This window comes from Oncorhynchus kisutch, linkage group LG26, assembly GCF_002021735.2.
Source record: "Oncorhynchus kisutch isolate 150728-3 linkage group LG26, Okis_V2, whole genome shotgun sequence".
NCBI lineage: Eukaryota > Metazoa > Chordata > Actinopteri > Salmoniformes > Salmonidae > Oncorhynchus > Oncorhynchus kisutch.
The window spans coordinates 28,548,531-28,568,163 of record NC_034199.2 but is presented as its reverse complement, the minus strand read 5'-3'; the positions used below and the strand labels follow the sequence as shown (position 1 = coordinate 28,568,163).

The following is a 19,633-nucleotide window of genomic DNA, read 5'->3' as shown; positions in this document are numbered from 1 at the left end:
AGAGAAACCCTGCCCCCTGGGGGTCTGAAGTACAGAGAGAAACCCTGCCCCCTGGGGGTCTGCAGTACAGAGAGAAACCCTACCCCTGGGGTCTGAAGTACAGAGAGAAACACTGCCCCTTGGGGGTCTGAAATACAGAGAGAAACCCTGCCCCCTGGGGGTCTGCAGTACAGAGAGAAACCCTGCCCCCTGGGGTCTGAACTACAGAGAGAAACCCTGCCCCCTGGGGTCTGAACTACAGAGAGAAACCGTGCCCCCTGGGGTCTGAAGTACAGAGAGAAACCCTGCCCCCTGGGGTCTGAAGTACAGAGAGAAACCCTGCCCCTGGGGTCTGAACTACAGAGAGAAACCCTGCCCCCTGGGGTCTGAACTACAGAGAGAAACCCTGCCCCCTCCCTGGGGGTCTGAACTATAGAGAGAAACCCTGCCCCCTCACTGGGGGTCTGAAGTACAGAGAGAAACCCTGCACCCTGGGGGTCTGCAGTACAGAGAGAAACACTGCCCCTTGGGGGTCTGAAGTACAGAGAGAAACCCTGCCCCCTGGGGGTCTGCAGTACAGAGAGAACCCCTGCCCCCTGGGGTCTGAACTACAGAGAGAAACCCTGCCCCTTGGGGGTCTGAAGTACAGAGAGAAACCCTGCCCCCTGGGGGTCTGAAGTACAGAGAGAAATCCTGCCCCCTGGGGGTCTGCAGTGCAGAGCGAAAGCCTGCCCCCTGGGGGTCTGCAGTACAGAGAGAAACCCTGCCCCCTGTGGTCTGAAGTACAGAGAGAAAACCTGCCCCCTGGGGTCTGAAGTACAGAGAGAAACCCTGCCCCTGGGGATCTGAACTACAGAGAGAAACCCTGCCCCCTGGGGGTCTGAAGTACAGAGAGAAACCCTGCCCCCTGGGGGTCTGCAGTACAGAGAGAAACCCTGCCCCCTGTGGTCTGAAGTACAGAGAGAAAACCTGCCCCTTGGGGGTCTGAAGTACAGAGAGAAACCCTGCCCCCTGGGGGTCTGCAGTACAGAGAGAAAGCCTGCCCCCTGGGGGTCTGCAGTACAGAGAGAAACCCTGCCCCCTGTGGTCTGAAGTACAGAGAGAAAACCTGCCCCCTGGGGTCTGAAGTACAGAGAGAAACCCTGCCCCTGGGGGTCTGCACTACAGAGAGAAACCCTGCCCCCTGGGGTCTGAAGTACAGAGAGAAACCCTGCCCCCTGGGGGTCTGAAGTACAGAGAGAAACCCTGCCCCCTGGGGGTCTGCAGTACAGAGAGAAACCCTACCCCTGGGGTCTGAAGTACAGAGAGAAACACTGCCCCTTGGGGGTCTGAAATACAGAGAGAAACCCTGCCCCCTGGGGGTCTGCAGTACAGAGAGAAACCCTGCCCCCTGGGGTCTGAACTACAGAGAGAAACCCTGCCCCCTGGGGTCTGAACTACAGAGAGAAACCGTGCCCCCTGGGGTCTGAACTACAGAGAGAAACCCTGCCCCCTGGGGTCTGAAGTACAGAGAGAAACCCTGCCCCTGGGGTCTGAACTACAGAGAGAAACCCTGCCCCCTGGGGTCTGAACTACAGAGAGAAACCCTGCCCCCTCCCTGGGGGTCTGAACTATAGAGAGAAACCCTGCCCCCTCACTGGGGGTCTGAAGTACAGAGAGAAACCCTGCACCCTGGGGGTCTGCAGTACAGAGAGAAACACTGCCCCTTGGGGGTCTGAAGTACAGAGAGAAACCCTGCCCCCTGGGGGTCTGCAGTACAGAGAGAAACCCTGCCCCCTGGGGTCTGAAGTACAGAGAGAAACCCTGCCCCTTGGTGGTCTGAAGTACAGAGAGAAACCCTGCCCCCTGGGGGTCTGCAGTACAGAGAGAAACCCTGCCCCCTGGGGTCTGAACTACAGAGAGAAACCCTGCCCCCTGGGGTCTGAAGTACAGAGAGAAACCCTGCCCCCTGGGGTCTGAACTACAGAGAGAAACCCTGCCCCCTGGGGTCTGAACTACAGAGAGAAACCCTGCCCCCTCCCTGGGGGTCTGAACTATAGAGAGAAACCCTGCCCCCTCACTGGGGGTCTGAAGTACAGAGAGAAACCCTGCCCCCTGGGGGCCTGAAGTACAGAGAGAAACCCTGCCCACTGGGATCTGAAATACAGAGAGAAACCGTGCCCCCTGGGGGTCTGCAGTACAGAGAGAAAGCCTGCCCCCTGGGGGTCTGCAGTACAGAGAGAAACCCTGCCCCCTGTGGTCTGAAGTACAGAGAGAAAACCTGCCCCCTGGGGTCTGAAGTACAGAGAGAAACCCTGCCCCTGGGGGTCTGCACTACAGAGAGAAACCCTGCCCCCTGGGGTCTGAAGTACAGAGAGAAACCCTGCCCCCTGGGGGTCTGAAGTACAGAGAGAAACCCTGCCCCCTGGGGGTCTGCAGTACAGAGAGAAACCCTACCCCTGGGGTCTGAAGTACAGAGAGAAACACTGCCCCTTGGGGGTCTGAAATACAGAGAGAAACCCTGCCCCCTGGGGGTCTGCAGTACAGAGAGAAACCCTGCCCCCTGGGGTCTGAACTACAGAGAGAAACCCTGCCCCCTGGGGTCTGAACTACAGAGAGAAACCGTGCCCCCTGGGGTCTGAACTACAGAGAGAAACCCTGCCCCCTGGGGTCTGAAGTACAGAGAGAAACCCTGCCCCTGGGGTCTGAACTACAGAGAGAAACCCTGCCCCCTGGGGTCTGAACTACAGAGAGAAACCCTGCCCCCTCCCTGGGGGTCTGAACTATAGAGAGAAACCCTGCCCCCTCACTGGGGGTCTGAAGTACAGAGAGAAACCCTGCACCCTGGGGGTCTGCAGTACAGAGAGAAACACTGCCCCTTGGGGGTCTGAAGTACAGAGAGAAACCCTGCCCCCTGGGGGTCTGCAGTACAGAGAGAAACCCTGCCCCCTGGGGTCTGAAGTACAGAGGGAAACCCTGCCCCTTGGTGGTCTGAAGTACAGAGAGAAACCCTGCCCCCTGGGGTCTGAACTACAGAGAGAAACCCTGCCCCCTGGGGTCTGAACTACAGAGAGAAACCCTGCCCCCTCCCTGGGGGTCTGAACTATAGAGAGAAACCCTGCCCCCTCACTGGGGGTCTGAAGTACAGAGAGAAACCCTGCCCCCTGGGGGCCTGAAGTACAGAGAGAAACCCTGCCCCCTGGGGTCTGAAGTACAGAGAGAAACCCTGCACCCTGGGGGTCTGCAGTACAGAGAGAAACACTGCCCCTTGGGGGTCTGAAGTACAGAGAGAAACCCTGCCCCCTGGGGGTCTGCAGTACAGAGAGAAACCCTGCCCCCTGGGGTCTGAAGTACAGAGAGAAACCCTGCCCCTTGGTGGTCTGAAGTACAGAGAGAAACCCTGCCCCCTGGGGGTCTGCAGTACAGAGAGAAACCCTGCCCCCTGGGGTCTGAACTACAGAGAGAAACCGTGCCCCCTGGGGTCTGAACTACAGAGAGAAACCCTGCCCCCTGGGGTCTGAAGTACAGAGAGAAACCCTGCCCCTGGGGTCTGAACTACAGAGAGAAACCCTGCCCCCTGGGGTCTGAACTACAGAGAGAAACCCACCCACCCTTTCTCACCTACCTCATCCCCATACTGTTTTTATTTATTTACTTTTCTGCTCTTTTGCACACCAATATCTCTACCTGTACATGACCATCTGATCATTCATCACTCCAGTGTTAATCTGCAAAATTGTAATTATTTGCCTACCTCCTCATGCCTTTTGCACACATTGTATATAGACTCCCCCTTTGGTTTCTACTGTGTTATTGACTTGTTAATTGTTTACTCCATGTGTAACTCTTTGTTGTCTGCTCACACTGCTATGCTTTATCTTGGCCAGGTCGCAGTTGCAAATGAGAACTTGTTCTCAACTAGCCTACCTGGTTAAATAAAGGTGAAATAAAAATAAATAAATAAATTTACCAATAGACTATGTACAGCTACAGCGATCGGTTAGCTGCTCAGATAGCTGATGTTTGAAGTTGGTGAGGGAGATAAAAGTCTCCAACTTCAGCGATTTTTGCAATTCGTTCCAGTCACAGGCAGTAGAGTACTGGAACGAAAGGCAGCCAAATGAGGTGTTGGCTTTAGGGATGATCAGTGAGATACACCTGCTGGAGCGCGTGCTACGGATGGGTGTTGCCATCGTGACCAGTGAGCTGAGATAAGGCGGAGCTTTACCTAGCATGGACTTGTAGATGACCTGGAGCCAGTGGGTCTGGCGACGAATATGTAGCGAGGGCCAGCCGACTAGAGCATACAAGTCGCAGTGGTGAGTGGTATAAGGTGCTTTAGTGACAAAACGGATGGCACTGTGATAAACTGCATCCAGTTTGCTGAGTAGAGTGTTGGAAGCCATTTTGTAGATGACATCGCCGAAGTCGAGGATCGGTAGGATAGTCAGTTTTACTAGGGTAAGCTTGGCGGCGTGAGTGAAGGAGGCTTTGTTGCGGAATAGAAAGCCGACTCTTGATTTGATTTTCGATTGGAGATGTTTGATATGAGTCTGGAAGGAGAGTTTGCAGTCTAGCCAGACACCTAGGTACTTATAGACGTCCACATATTCTAGGTCGGAACCATCCAGGGTGGTGATGCTAGTCGGGCATGCGGGTGCAGGCAGCGACCGGTTGAAAAGCATGCATTTGGTTTTACTAGCGTTTAAGAGCAGTTGGAGGCCACGGAAGGAGTGCTGTATGGCATTGAAGCTTGTTTGGAGGTTAGATAGCACAGTGTCCAATGACGGGCCGAAAGTATATAGAATGGTGTCGTCTGCGTAGAGGTGGATCAGGGAATCGCCCGCAGCAAGAGCAACATCATTGATATACACAGAGAAAAGAGTCGGCCCGAGAATTGAACCCTGTGGCACCCCCATAGAGACTGCCAGAGGACCAGACAGCATGCCCTCCGATTTGACGCACTGAACTCTGTCTGCAAAGTAATTGGTGAACCAGGCAAGGCAGTCATCCGAAAAACCGAGGCTCCTGAGTCTGCCGATAAGAATATGGTGATTGACAGAGTCGAAAGCTGAACTACAGAGAGAAACCCTGCCCCTTGGGGGTCTGAAGTACAGAGAGAAACCCTGCCCCCTGGGGGTCTGCAGTACAGAGAGAAACCCTGCCCCCTGGGGTCTGAACTACAGAGAGAAACCGTGCCCCCTGGGGTCTGAACTACAGAGAGAAACCGTGCCCCCTGGGGTCTGAACTACAGAGAGAAACCCTGCCCCCTGGGGTCTGAAGTACAGAGAGAAACCCTGCCCCCTGGGGTCTGAACTACAGAGAGAAACCCTGCCCCCTGGGGTCTGAACCACAGAGAGAAACCCTGCCCCCTCCCTGGGGGTCTGAACTATATAGAGAAACCCTGCCCCCTCACTGGGGGTCTGCAGTACAGAGAGAAACACTGCCCCTTGGGGGTCTGAAGTACAGAGAGAAACACTGCCCCTTGGGGGTCTGAAGTACAGAGAGAAACCCTGCCCCCTGGGGGTCTGCAGTACAGAGAGAAACCCTGCCCCCTGGGGTCTGGAGTACAGAGAGAAACCCTGCCCCCTGGGGGTCTGGAGTGCAGAGAGAAACCCTGCCCCCTGGGGGTCTGAAGTACAGAGAGAAACCCTGCCCCCTGGGGGTCTGAAGTACAGAGAGAAACCCTGCCCCCTGGGGGTCTGAAGTACACAGAGGGGTGACAGGAAACATTCCAGGAGGCAGGAGTTTAGACTGCACTAAGAGAAAAATGAGGTGTTATGATGATGATGATGACAAAAAGCAGCTTTAGATGGATTTCGACATCCATACAGAGATAATAAAAACATCTGATAATGCCAAAGGAAGACTTTGCTGTGTCCGAAAACAGACTAAATTATCTTTGAGCCAGTATAAAGGTTTCTCCCCTGGGCTATATCCAACTCTGTCTGTGGATACATGATAGGATGAATATAACTGTTTAGACAGATGCTTAGCTAGGCCTATTGGGAGGGTAAGCCATTACAAACAGTCACTTTGGGGTTAGTTTGTCTAGTGCATGTTCTAGAGTAAATACATAGACTGCCAAGACCTGCATTACAACACACAATAACACACAGCACTAGATTAGCTACTTGACAGATGTGTTGTCAGAGTAACAGGCATGGTAATACAAAGTCAAATGGAATAGCAGAATAAATCACTATGGCGATGGTACAATATTTCCTGTTGGTGAGAAAGTGGTGCAACAGCACAGCTGCAAGGTGTCATTGCTCAACCAGAATACTCCACGCCTTCGTCAGGGCCCAGAGGCAGGGTTCTGCAATATCCTTCCACACTCTTCCAGGCAACGCCAGGCCAGACCGTCTCAAACTAACCTAACCACAGGCTCAAAAATTATCTCCCCAGGCCTCCTATACCTTCCAAATCTTTGCCCAGGGCCTCAGGTCATCCTGGCTCCCCAAGAATCTTCCAAGCTTCCAGGCTAAGTATTTCTAAAACCAGGCATTGTTTAGTTGTGAAAGCCATCGAACAGTCCAACACCACAGTAGCTGTGCATTTGCCCTCCCAGAGGGTGAGGAATGAGTTCTGACAAGTATGTTTCCTGGATAATGCTGTTTCAGCGAGGGCTAGGTACACAGATCAGACTGGACCTACTGGCTAAGGCTGCTAGGCTGCTAGCACTAAGGAGAATGCTAACCAAACAAACCCCCTTCTCCTGCTGCACTGGGTCAACAGTAGCCATGGTAATGGAGAAATATAAGGGCTGTGTTAGCACAACAACTAGAGGAAAACCTGTGGCTGTGCACCTCAAACCAATGCTCAGAAAAGTGGAAGAAAGAATACTCTAGGTGTTCTCTGTAGACATGTTAATTCCCTTTGTGCTAAGTGTACTGTATCTCAAACATTAGCAGATAGTTCCTCCCTGTTTTCCCATTGTTCCCAACATCCCTAAAACCTCTGCCCTGCCCCTCTGCCCTACTGGCATGACTCCACTGTTCCATTTCCTGCTGAGGGCAGAGTGAGAGGAGGAGGAGAGGGTTTGGGAGTATGTGTGACAACCTGGGAAGCAAGCTGCGTGGTCATGAGTCATGCTGTCATGTGAAGGTCACATCACATGGCAGGGACACACCACTACAACCAAAGACGTCACAGAGACCAGGTGACTTTATGGTCTGTTCTGTCACTGGCTCAATTCTGCCGACCAAGCACTTCAGTGCATCATGTTTAGCAGTGAAGGCTGGTGTGTGTGTGTGTGTGTGTGTGTGATGCGTGGATTGACTCATAACCTGAAGTCCCCGCGGTTATATCCTCAGGGGGGGTGGGTTGAATAAAGAGAAAACAATACCTCAAAAAATCCATAAATGTATAATTTATAGGCTAATAGTAGGCTACATTGAGGGTTTTCTTTCATTATTTTCGGCTGGCATTTTTGCATAAGCCTAAGCTAGGGCCTAATTGTACGCGCGGATAATTATAAACATAGTTGACTAACAAATAGCCTATCATAATGTTTGAAATTATAAACAGAAACATATCTAAATTAGGCGAAAAAAATCCTGCACCCTCTGTCAAAAAAAGCTACAGCACATTTTCTCTATTAGCGGATTAGGATTGGATAATATCACACAATATAACATATAGTCGGGTGGTTGCGGATGGGTGCAGGTGAACAATCACCACTACTGTGTGATATGATATAATATGGCTGTCCCTTGGGAGAGAGATTCTCTCCCTCTATCGTCTCTACAGCTGTATTGTGTTGTTCTCAGGTCACCTCTAAAAGGAGATTCGTCGGCATTCCTGACATTACAGACGTCTAATCACTGCATGATCAGGGGTGGAGAGAGAGGGAGATAGGGGGGGGGATGCGAGACAGAGGGAGATGAAGAGAGAGAGGGAGATAGGGGGGGAAAGCGAGATAGAGGGAGATGAAGAGAGAGAGGGAGGAAGAAGGCAGGAGAGGGAGAGAAAGAGAGCAACAGAAACCCTTTACTCCAAACAGAAAATGTTCTGCAACATAAAACACAGTTTCTATTGGACAAAATCAGGTAGGCCCCTCCCCGTTTGGTTTGCTCTGTTTGCTTCCATTTGGTTCTTAAAATGGTAAACGGTTTTCTATATGTATACACTCTACACTTTACTTCACACTCATACAGTACACAAAGGCCATGTTCTCTGCATCTCTTCAACACAGAGTTCACCAAGCATTAACCCTAATCACCCCCCACTACAATACACTCTCTGACCTGCTGTCTGTCTACTCTGCAGAATGGGCAAATAGAGAGAAATCAAAGCGGGGGGGGGGGGGGGGGGGGGGGGTGTAGAGAGAAAAGGTTCTCACCTGAGGCTGTCAGGAGCTATGCTTCCATAGCTGTCAGGTCTCTCCTGTCTGCGTCTATACAGGTCTGAGTTAGACAACTCCTTCAACCGCAGAGAGTTCATCCCTCCTTCCTTCCCTTCCCTCTGTCCACCAGGGTGTGGATAAACACTCCCAATAATCCTCCTCGTGTATGTGATCAGTAAGCTCCAAGGCTCGACAGCCAACAACCACCACTGACCCCCACCAGTCTCCTCTCCTCTCCAAGCCCAGAACGTCAGCTCACCCCTGGGAAGCCCTTAGCAGATCATTCCCCTCTCTCTCCTGGAACAGCAGGCTACTACATTACACACAACCTCTATCTCTGACAAACACACACCTCCAGGCACACACCCAAAGGAATAACCTATCAGGGGTGTGGCTCTGATCCAACACACCTATCAGCTCCTCAGCCCCAGGGCAGGTAGAGATAGAGGGAGGAGGAGGGATAAGGAGGAAGAATGGTAAAAAGGGTAAGAGGCAGTTGTACTGCAGTAGTCTATTGTCTTTACCTCTCTTTCTCCCCCCTCTCCCTGTTGCTCCCTCCCCCTCTCTTGTCCTCTTTATGCTTGTCATCTTGCCAAGCTATCCAATGACATTCCCATTCTGATAGGATGTCAGTGTCCCCCCCATAGCCGGCCCTAGCCTTTTGAGGGCCCTATGCGAACTTGCCCAACCAAATCTCTTTTGCCGTTTTAAAGCAAATGTCCGTCAATTGCACACATTTTGCCAAGACTTATGCCATGTTAATGATATCCGAGTGAAAGTGGCTAACAAAATCAATGTGGGCCCCCTGGAGGTCAGGGCCCCTAGGTACATGCCCTACGTGCCAGTCGGTATTTGGCCATGATTACTAAGTTTAGATAGCTGGCCAGACTAACTATAATTTGTTAGTTGACATGGCTAATTGAGTGACTGTCAGTGACTGACATAACATGAGGAAAACTTTTGATGCAACTCAATTTCGAAATTGCACCTTGTGTATTCTACTATCCTACTTATGTATGTAAGTTGAGACCCCCACTGTGTTCCAAAATGTTTTAATATATTCATATATATTCATTTTGTGGGTCAGGGGCTCCCTAGCATCTGGAGGCCCTAACCAACCACCTATGTCACCTATGCCTGGAGCCGGCCCTGGTACCCCAGTTTCCATCTCCCTGTAGTCTCTCTTGATCTCCCAGGAGTTTCTCATGATCTCTCTGGAGTCTCTCATTGTCTCTCAACGTGTCTGTCTCTGCATCCGTCTGACTGAGAGAGAGTGTTTCTGTGATAGAAGAGAGCTGAACTGAACTGACAATACTGATTGACATAACGACTATTGCATTATACAATATCTCATCCTCTCAGATTTCCTCAAATACCAAACAGCCCCCTTGGAGCCCCACAAGATGAACCCATCCACAGCTGTCTGTGTGTACTCAGTGTGTAGTGTGTGTACTCAGTGTGTAGTGTGTGTACTCAGTGTGTGTAGTGTGTGTACTCAGCATGTGTAGGGTGTGTATGTGTGTACTCAGTGTGTGTAGTGTGTGTATGTATGTACTCAGTGTGTGTAGTGAGTGTATGTATGTATGTACTCAGCGTGTGTAGTGTGTGTATGTGTTTACTCAGTGTGTGTAGGGTGTGTATGTATGTACTCAGTGTGTGTAGGGTGTGTATGTATGTACTCAGGGTGTGTAGTGTGTGTATGTATGTACTCAGCGTGTGTAGGGTGTGTATGTATGTACTCAACGTGTGTAGTGTGTGTATGTATGTACTCAGCGTGTGTAGGGTGTGTATGTGTGTACTCAGTGTGTGTAGGGTGTGTATGTATGTACTCAGTGTGTGTAGGGTGTGTATGTATGTACTCAGCGTGTGTAGGGTGTGTATGTATGCACTCAGTGTGTGTAGTGTGTGTATGTATGTACTCAGCGTGTGTAGGGTGTGTATGTATGTACTCAGCGTATGTACTCTGCTCACTATGTACTTCACACCCTTATAGCACATGTTTTCTTTACACTGAACTCACACAGGAAACACACACACACACAGACACACACACACACACACACAGACACACACAGACAGGGTCAGAGAAAGAGCCAGAAGAGTTCAGAGTTTACATTGTCACCATGAAGTGGTGACAGAGTGATGGCCACTCTGATCCCACATGAACACCCTTTCCTGTTCCTGTTTTCCAGTTTCCCAGTTTCCCAGTTAATCACATGTTACTCAGAGCGGGGTTGTCCTCTGGTTATTTAGCATACAACCTTCCCACAACATTCTGGGAATGGTGCAGGATAGTGACTTGGCTTTGGAACATTCTCAGCACATTTGAAAAAATTGACAAAATAACGTTATTTTCTTGGTATTTCATTACTTTAACAGAATGTTTCCTAAATTCAAAAGACACTCGCACATCTGAGCAATCATTTTTGCAGGTGCATGGTAACAGTTGAACAAGATGAAGGAAACCGCACACTGCTCTTAATAGTATCACTGATCTTTAATACGTTTTTATTTTACTAGGCAAGTCAGTTAAGAACAAATTCTTATTTTCAATGATGGCCTAGGAACAGTGGGTTAATTGCCTGTTCAGGGGCAGAACGACAGATTTGTACCTTGTCAGCTCGGGGATTCAAACTTGCAACCTTCCGGTTACTAGTCCAATGCTCTAACCACTAGGCTACCCTGCCGCCCCAGTTTATGCATTGGCCTCACGGCCTTCGTCTGAACTTTTGTGAATTTCATAAAATGTGCACCCTAATGTAGACCTAGCCCCACCCACATCCGTTCCACGCATCAAAAGAGGTTGGAGGCGAAGGAAAAGCTACCAAATATAACAATATGCATTTCATAAATATTCGAATAGTGTGTAAATAAGATGTATTAAACACGTCTGTAAAACCACAATGAGGACATATCAAGTTTTCATTAATCATTGGGTACATTGTACGAAAAACATCAGAGTAATCTTAAATAGGGACATAATTCATGTTCAAATTCACAACATAACATATTTCATCATTAAGATTAAGACCTTTAGGAAATAATCTCCGGAGGGTGAAAATCCAAAAACATTCTCTTTTACTCAGAGTATTATTGATATCACCTCCCCTGTCTGATATCTTAACTTTCTCTACACCACAAAATCTAGAGGTAGACATTTCATGCTCTAGGTCATTAAAATGTACTGCGACTGGATAATCCCTGTCCTTTCTCCTGATTGAACTTTGATGTTCACTAATTCTTTGTTTGAGAGAAGAGGTTTTACCGACATAACAGAGCCCACATGGACATTTAATAATGTAAATAACATGGGTTGTGGAACAAGTAATAATGTCATTTATTTGGAACCATTTTCCTGTATGTGGGTGGCAGAAATATTCACACTTTATCATGTTGTTGCACTGTGCACATCCTCTGCATTTATAGCTACCATTTGGTAGAGGGCGAAAAAGAGCCAGGCTGATTTTCTTTTGGGGCTGGCAGTTGGCAAGAACCAATTTATCGCGTAAATTGCGACCTCTCCTATACACAATAAGTGGTGGATTTTGAAATTCAGCCGGCCAAGTTGGGTCCGATGATAAAATATGCCAGTGTTTCTTGACCACATCTCCCGAGTTCAAAGTATATGTAGTTGTGAACATTACAGAGTGTTCTTTAGCTTTAGTATATGTAGTTGTGAACATTACAGAGTGTTCTTTAGCTTTAGTATATGTAGTTGTGAACATTACAGTGTTCTTTAGCTTTAGTATATGTAGTTGTGAACATTACAGAGTGTTCTTTAGCTTTAGTATATGTAGTTGTGAACATTACAGAGTGTTCTTTAGCTTTAGTATATGTAGTTGTGAACATTACAGTGTTCTTTAGCTTTAGTATATGTAGTTGTGAACATTACAGTGTTCTTTAGCTTTAGTATATGTAGTTGTGAACATTACAGAGTGTTCTTTAGCTTTAGTATATGTAGTTGTGAACATTACAGTGTTCTTTAGCTTTAGTATATGTAGTTGTGAACATTACAGAGTGTTCTTTAGCTTTAGTATATGTAGTTGTGAACATTACAGAGTGTTCTTTAGCTTTAGTATATGTAGTTGTGAACATTACAGTGTTCTTTAGCTTTAGTATATGTAGTTGTGAACATTACAGTGTTCTTTAGCTTTAGTATATGTAGTTGTGAACATTACAGAGTGTTCTTTAGCTTTAGTATATGTAGTTGTGAACATTACAGTGTTCTTTAGCTTTAGTATATGTAGTTGTGAACATTACAGAGTGTTCTTTAGCTTTAGTATATGTAGTTGTGAACATTACAGTGTTCTTTAGCTTTAGTATATGTAGTTGTGAACATTACAGAGTGTTCTATAGCTTTAGTATATGTAGTTGTGAACATTACAGAGTGTTCTTTAGCTTTAGTATATGTAGTTGTGAACATTACAGAGTGTTCTATAGCTTTAGTATATGTAGTTGTGAACATTACAGAGTGTTCTTTAGCTTTAGTATATGTAGTTGTGAACATTACAGTGTTCTTTAGCTTTAGTATATGTAGTTGTGAACATTACAGAGTGTTCTTTAGCTTTAGTATATGTAGTTGTGAACATTACAGAGTGTTCTATAGCTTTAGTATATGTAGTTGTGAACATTACAGAGTGTTCTTTAGCTTTAGTATATGTAGTTGTGAACATTACAGAGTGTTCTTTAGCTTTAGTATATGTAGTTGTGAACATTACAGTGTTCTTTAGCTTTAGTATATGTAGTTGTGAACATTACAGTGTTCTATAGCTTTAGTATATGTAGTTGTGAACATTACAGAGTGTTCTTTAGCTTTAGTATATGTAGTTGTGAACATTACAGAGTGTTCTTTAGATTTAGTATATGTAGTTGTGAACATTACAGAGTGTTCTTTAGCTTTAGTATACGTAGTTGTGAACATTACAGAGTGTTCTTTAGCTTTAGTATACGTAGTTGTGAACATTACAGAGTGTTCTTTAGCTTTAGTATATGTAGTTGTGAACATTACAGTGTTCTTTAGCTTTAGTATATGTAGTTGTGAACATTACAGTGTTCTTTAGCTTTAATATATGTAGTTGTGAACATTACAGTGTTCTTTAGCTTTAGTATATGTAGTTGTGAACATTACAGAGTGTTCTTTAGCTTTAGTATATGTAGTTGTGAACATTACAGAGTGTTCTTTAGCTTTAGTATATGTAGTTGTGAACATTACAGTGTTCTTTAGCTTTAATATATGTAGTTGTGAACATTACAGTGTTCTTTAGCTTTAGTATATGTAGTTGTGAACATTACAGTGTTCTTTAGCTTTAATATATGTAGTTGTGAACATTACAGAGTGTTCTTTAGCTTTAGTATATGTAGTTGTGAACATTACAGAGTGTTCTTTAGCTTTAATATATGTAGTTGTGAACATTACAGAGTGTTCTTTAGCTTTAATATATGTAGTTGTGAACATTACAGAGTGTTCTTTAGCTTTAATATATGTAGTTGTGAACATTACAGAGTGTTCTTTAGCTTTAGCAGGTCTTTTTTGTAGCAGTTCATCTTGTGTTTTTCCAACAGAATGTTTCCTAAAAGTTCAAACATGGCTATATTTAATTAAAATTTTAGGAATGTTCTAGCAATGTTCTCCAACTGGATTGACATTGGGAATGTTCTCAAATCTTTCAGAGAATGTTAAGAAACAACGTTCTTCTTTGGGAATTACAGTACATCAGCATAACATTGTCTACAGGTTTCCTCATGGTTCTATTTAAAGTCATGTTGTCAAATTGATCAGAGAACGTTCAGAAATGTTTCATAAAAACCACAAGAAAACTTTAGTAATGTTCAAAGAAGGTTCAAAGAATGTTATTTTAAAACATATACATTCTGTTCTTAGCATCAACAAAACTCTGTCTGTCCTCTAGCTTGTTAAGTACAGTTGTGGCCAAAAATGTTGAGAATGACACAAATATACATTTTCACAAAGTCTGCTGCATCAGTGTCTTTAGATATTTTTGTCAGATGTTACTATGGAATACTGAAGTATAATTACAAGCATTTCATAAGTGTCAAAGGCTTTTATTTACAATTACATGAAGTTGATGCAAAGAGTCAATATTTGCAGTGTTGACCCTTCTTTTTCAAGACCTCTGCAATCTGCCCTGGCATGCTGTAAATTAACTTCTGGGCCACATCCTGACTGATGGCAGCCCATTCTTGCATAATCAATGCTTGGAGTTTGTCCGAATTTGTGGGTTTTGTTTGTCCAACCGCCTCTTGAGGATTGATCACAAGTTCTCAATGGGATTAAGGTCTGGGGAGTTTCCTGGCCATGGACCCAAAATATCTATGTTTTGTTCCCCGAGCCACTTAGTTATCACTTTTGCCTTATGGCAAGGTGATCCATCATGTTGGAAAAGACATTGTTCATCACCAAACTGTTCCTGGATGGTTGGGAGAAGTTGCTCTCAGAGGATGTGTACCATTCTTTATTCATGGCTGTGTTCTTAGGAAAAATTGTGAGTGAGAGCCACTCCCTTGGCTAAAAAGCAACCCCACACATGAATGGTCTCAGGATGCTTTACTGTTGGCATGACACAGGACTGATGGTAGCGCTCACCTTGTCTTCTCCGGACAAGCTTTTTTCCGGATGCGCCACAAAATCGGAAAGAGGATTCATCAGAGAAAATGACTTTACCCCAGTCCTCAGCAGTCCAATCCCTGTATCTTTTGTAGAATATCAGTCTGTCCCTGATGTTTTTCCTGGAGAGAAGTGGCTTCTTTGCTGCCCTTCGTGACACCAGGCCATCCTCCAAAAGTCTTCGCCTCACTGTGCGTGCAGATGCACTCACACCTGCCTGCTGCCATTCCTGAGCAAGCTCTGTACTGGTGGTGCCCCGATCCCGCAGCTGAATCAACTTTAGGAGACGGTCCTGGTGCTTGCTGGACTTTCTTGGGCGCCCTGAAGCCTTCTTCACAACAATTGAACCGTTCTCCTTGAAGTTCTTGATGATCCGATAAATGGTTGATTTAGATGCAATCTTATTGGCAGCAATATCCTTGCCTGTGAAGACCTTTTTGTGCAAAGCAATGATGATGGCACGTGTTTCCTTGCAGGTAACCATGGTTGACAGAGGAAAAACAATAATTCCAAGCACCACCCTCCTTTTGAAGCTTCCAGTCTGTTATTCAAACTCAATCAGCATGACAGAGTGCTCTCCAGCCTTGTCCTCGTCAACACTCACACCTGTGTTAACAAGAGAATCACTGTCATGATGTCAGCTGGTCCTTTTATGGCAGGGCTCAAATGCAGTGGAAATGTTTTTTAGGGATTCAGTTCATTTGCATGGCAAAGAGGGACTTTGCTATTAATTGCCATTCATCTGATCACTCTTCATAACATTCTGGAGTATATGCAAATTGCCATCATACAAACTGAGGCAGCAGACTTTGTCATTCTCAAAACTTTTGGCCATGACTGTATGTTCAGGAGTGTTGGCTGCGCCTACTAATTGGCCACACCTGATCTTAACGAGTGCTTGTTTCCTTTGAAATGGGGTCTGTTTGAATAGACTAAAATGAACGGCTTTGTGTGAGTTAAAAATAACATCACGTGCAAGCTCCATCCTGGTGGCACAGTGAACTAATTCTATGGATAGAGAACAGGAGATCATAGGTTCGAATCTCACTGACACCATGCCACAAAATAAATATGTTTGCATGATTAATGCCTAAACTAATGTATTTCCATGGGTCCTATCTGTGCTTGGAGTTCAAAACAGTTAACCTAAGCTAGCACTGTTATTAAAATTCTTATTGAAACATGTTCTCAGAATGTTATTTAATTACCATAAAATAAACTATAATTTCCGTTCTCAGAAAGTTAATATAACGTGCCTGGAACTTTAAAGAAACCATAGTTAAAAAGTTCTCAGAACCTCCCTGCAACCTAAAGATTAACATTCCTAGAAGAGGCAAAATGTTCACTTCCGTTCTCTGAATGTTTAAAAAACTTTCAGTTTTACAGGTCAGGAAACGTATGGTTTCGTTCCCAAAACCAATGTGAAACCAAAAACTTTAGTTCCCACAGCTTCCAAGGAACAAAATGTGCAAGCTTCGTTGGGACTTTATTGTGTGTGTGTGTTTGTATATGTGCGTGCATGCTTGTGTGCATGCGTGCTACTGCAGACAATATCACAATCCCTAACCCCACCCATATCAGACCGATGTCAATCTCTACACCAACATGAAAGCAACCCAATCAAACATCTGCAGAAGATCTGCAGAAGGTGGTGTCACAAGGACCTGTGACATTAACAGAAAATAACAGTCATCACAAACTAGAGACAAACAAACACACAGACAGAGAGAGGAGCAAAAAAGAGAGAACCAGAGACACAGGCAGGTCCTGATGTAGCAGAGGACTGGCTAAAACATTTGAAGGTATAGGCCTACAGCAACTAAACAATGACCCACACAGACACAGGGAAAAAACAACTGTCCAAAATTAAGATGAATGAAATGTAATGAAGTGGTATACTTGCCTTTTACTCTGTGCTGAGGTGTGTTGAGTCTGCCCACAGAATATTATGAGAATATGCTATAACCTGATGTTGTTCCTCTTACTCAGAGGATGTTATTGGCTAATACAGTGAGAGAGGGAAGTGTGTGTGTGTGTGTGTGTGTGTGTGTGTGTGTGTGTGTGTGTGTGTGTGTGTGTGTGTGTGTGTGTGTGTGTGTGTGTGTGTGTGTGTGTGTGTGTGTGTGAGAGATATTCATGCCATAAGGCTAGTTCTGTCTCTAGAGTCAACATGCCCAGCAGCTTTCACCTTCACTAGCCTGCCTTAACCTGCACTACATTCCACACACACACACACACACACACAATGCAGGATGAATATAACTATTACATTTATATGACATACTAGCTCCTACAGGTTTGAAGGAATGTAGCTCCAACCTGTAGAAGGAAGATGGTGGTGATGATTGCTGTAATTTGATCATAATAAAAGTGTGTCTTATGACTATCATTAGTTGGCTAATGCCCAAAATGACATTCATAGTTAGTGAGTGTGATGAGAACTGTATCGAGACACAGAGTTGAGAAGCCATAACCACAACTCTCAGAGAGAGAGAGAGAGAGAGAGACAGAGAGGGAGAGAGAGGGAGAGAGAGACAGAGAGAGAGAGAGAGAGACAGAGAGAGAGAGAGAGAGAGAGAGAGAGAGAGAGAGAGAGAGAGAGAGAGAGAGAGAGAGAGAGAGAGAGAGAGAGAGATCCGCTGGGTACAATAATGAATTCCTGTTGGCTGAAAGACAGACACACACACACACACACACACATACCTCCCCTCAGGTTCCTCTAAATCAGGGATGGGCAACTTTGATGGGGTGGGAGCCACAAAAAGTCTGAACTCATGGCCGCAGTGGCTCGCGGGTCTGTGTACCCACATCCATATCCACACATGCAGTCAGAGATGGCCCTAGCCTTTTGGGGGCCCTAAGTTAGTCTAGCTGGCTAGACTAACTTACCAATCTAAAAATGTTTAGCTGACATGGGCAAATTGAGTGGCGGTCAGGGACATACATAATAACAGAAAAACTCCTAATGCACAACCAAATTTAGAAAAAATGCACTTTGTGTATTCTACTATTCTAACTCTCAGCAGTAAGTTGGGCAGGGTAGCTGGCAGGGTAGCTGGGGTGTCGGCCGCCCGCCACCTTCTGGCTGGCTGACTGCAACACTGACACAGTGGAGTACTGTCCTTGACATTTACTTGGTTGCTTCCCAGATATAATTCATTATTTCTATGGAAAAAGAATATTTGAATAGATTTTGCCAAAAGAAATAAAAGAGTGATATCAGCCAGTGTAGGAAAGCCAAGTAACATTATGTCCAAATCCAACAGAACATGAAGATACTGCCACTTTCTGGACTTAACAGGTACTGTAGTCTTATTGACAAATACTACAGTCGACTCTGTTCTTACGGCCATCTAGTTTAAATATTTGAGATATTTCTTTCAAAGACGAGCAAAAAACCCACTAATACATTGTTTTCTCTACAATCAAGATCTGATACTGCAGATTGTGTAGGTTGCATGTAGAAGAAACAGAATTCTATAACATAGTATGTGTTACCAAAGTATTTTGTTAGGCTGCTGTGTGGTTGTTGTTGTTTGTGTTGTCACTACTAGTGTCCCTAATGTGTCTGTTGCCATGTCTCTCTGCTCAGCCATATCACTTCCTATTTGGCTGCTTGTGTGTGTGTGTTTTTGTGTCATGGTGTGGTAGTAGATAGTGGCTCAGAGACCCTGGACTATTTTAGTGTGTGTGTTAGTGGCTGACTGTCTCAGGGTGCAGTCCTGTGGTAATAGTAAGGGCTAGTGTAGGGACAGGGCTAGAGAAAGAGTAAACTGTGTATATTACAACATATCATCGTTGTTTATTGTGTGGGTCACAGGAGGATACCAAGAAGAGGTTTTGGTGTTGGATCACTCACATTCCTAGACTGACTGACAGTCACAGAGAAGTTTGGGAAGCAGAACCACTGCTCTTCTCAATTCACTTCACCACTGCTGTTGTCTACTGTGACCACCAGAGGGGGCTGTATACATGTGTAAGTTACCAACCTTAGACTGAATAGGAGACTCCTCAATGTGGGAGTTAGCCAAGTACAGTAAGTGCTAATGTAACAATTTGAGGTCCTGAGCGCTCTGGAGCAGGTTTTCATCAAGGATCTCTGTGTACTTTTCTCCGTTCATCTTTCCCTTGATCCTGACTAGTCTCCCAGTCCCTGCCGCTGAAAAACATCCCCACAGCATGATGCTGCCACCAGTGGCTTCATAAGAAGCATTTCAAGGTCCTGGAGTGACCTAGCCAGTCTCCAGATCTCAACCCCATAGAAAATCTTTGGAGGGAGTTGAAAGTCTGTATTGCCCAGAAACAGCCCCAAAACATCACTGCTCTAGAGGAGATCTTCATGGAGGAAGGGCCAAAATACCAGAAACAGTGTGTGAAAACCTTGTGAAAACATTTGACCTCTGTCATTGCCAACAAAGGGTATATAACAAAGTATTGAGATAAACTTTTGTTATTGACGAAATACTTATTTTCCACCATAATTTGCAAATAAATTCATTAAAAATCCTACAATGTGATTTTCTGGATTTGTTTTCCTCATTTTGTCTGTCATAGTTGAAGTGTACCTATGATGAAAATTACAGGCCTCTCTCATCTTTTTAAGTGGGAGAACTTGCACAATTGCTGGCTGACTAAATACTTTTTTGCCCCACTGTACAAGCTTTAAATTTCAATGTGGTCTCCCAATTAAATGGGCGGTTGGT

The 19,633-nt window shown here is 45.6% G+C and overlaps 1 protein-coding gene across 4 annotated transcripts in view; it reads right to left on the bottom strand.

The window, feature by feature from the left end:
- LOC109877771 (LIM and senescent cell antigen-like-containing domain protein 1) overlaps positions 1-19,633 on the bottom strand; it is a 95,456-nt gene that overhangs the window by 60,837 nt on the left and 14,986 nt on the right. The window contains exon 1 of one of the 4 annotated variants that reach the window (XM_031806294.1): positions 8,303-8,791. The exons of 2 other annotated variants lie outside the window; for them this stretch is intronic. In XM_031806294.1, the coding sequence (XP_031662154.1) occupies positions 8,303-8,403 (101 nt within the window). In that variant the 5' untranslated portion in view covers positions 8,404-8,791. Of the gene's footprint in view, positions 1-8,302; positions 8,792-19,633 lie in introns of those variants that run through there. One more of the 4 variants, XM_031806295.1, reaches the window with a different exon arrangement.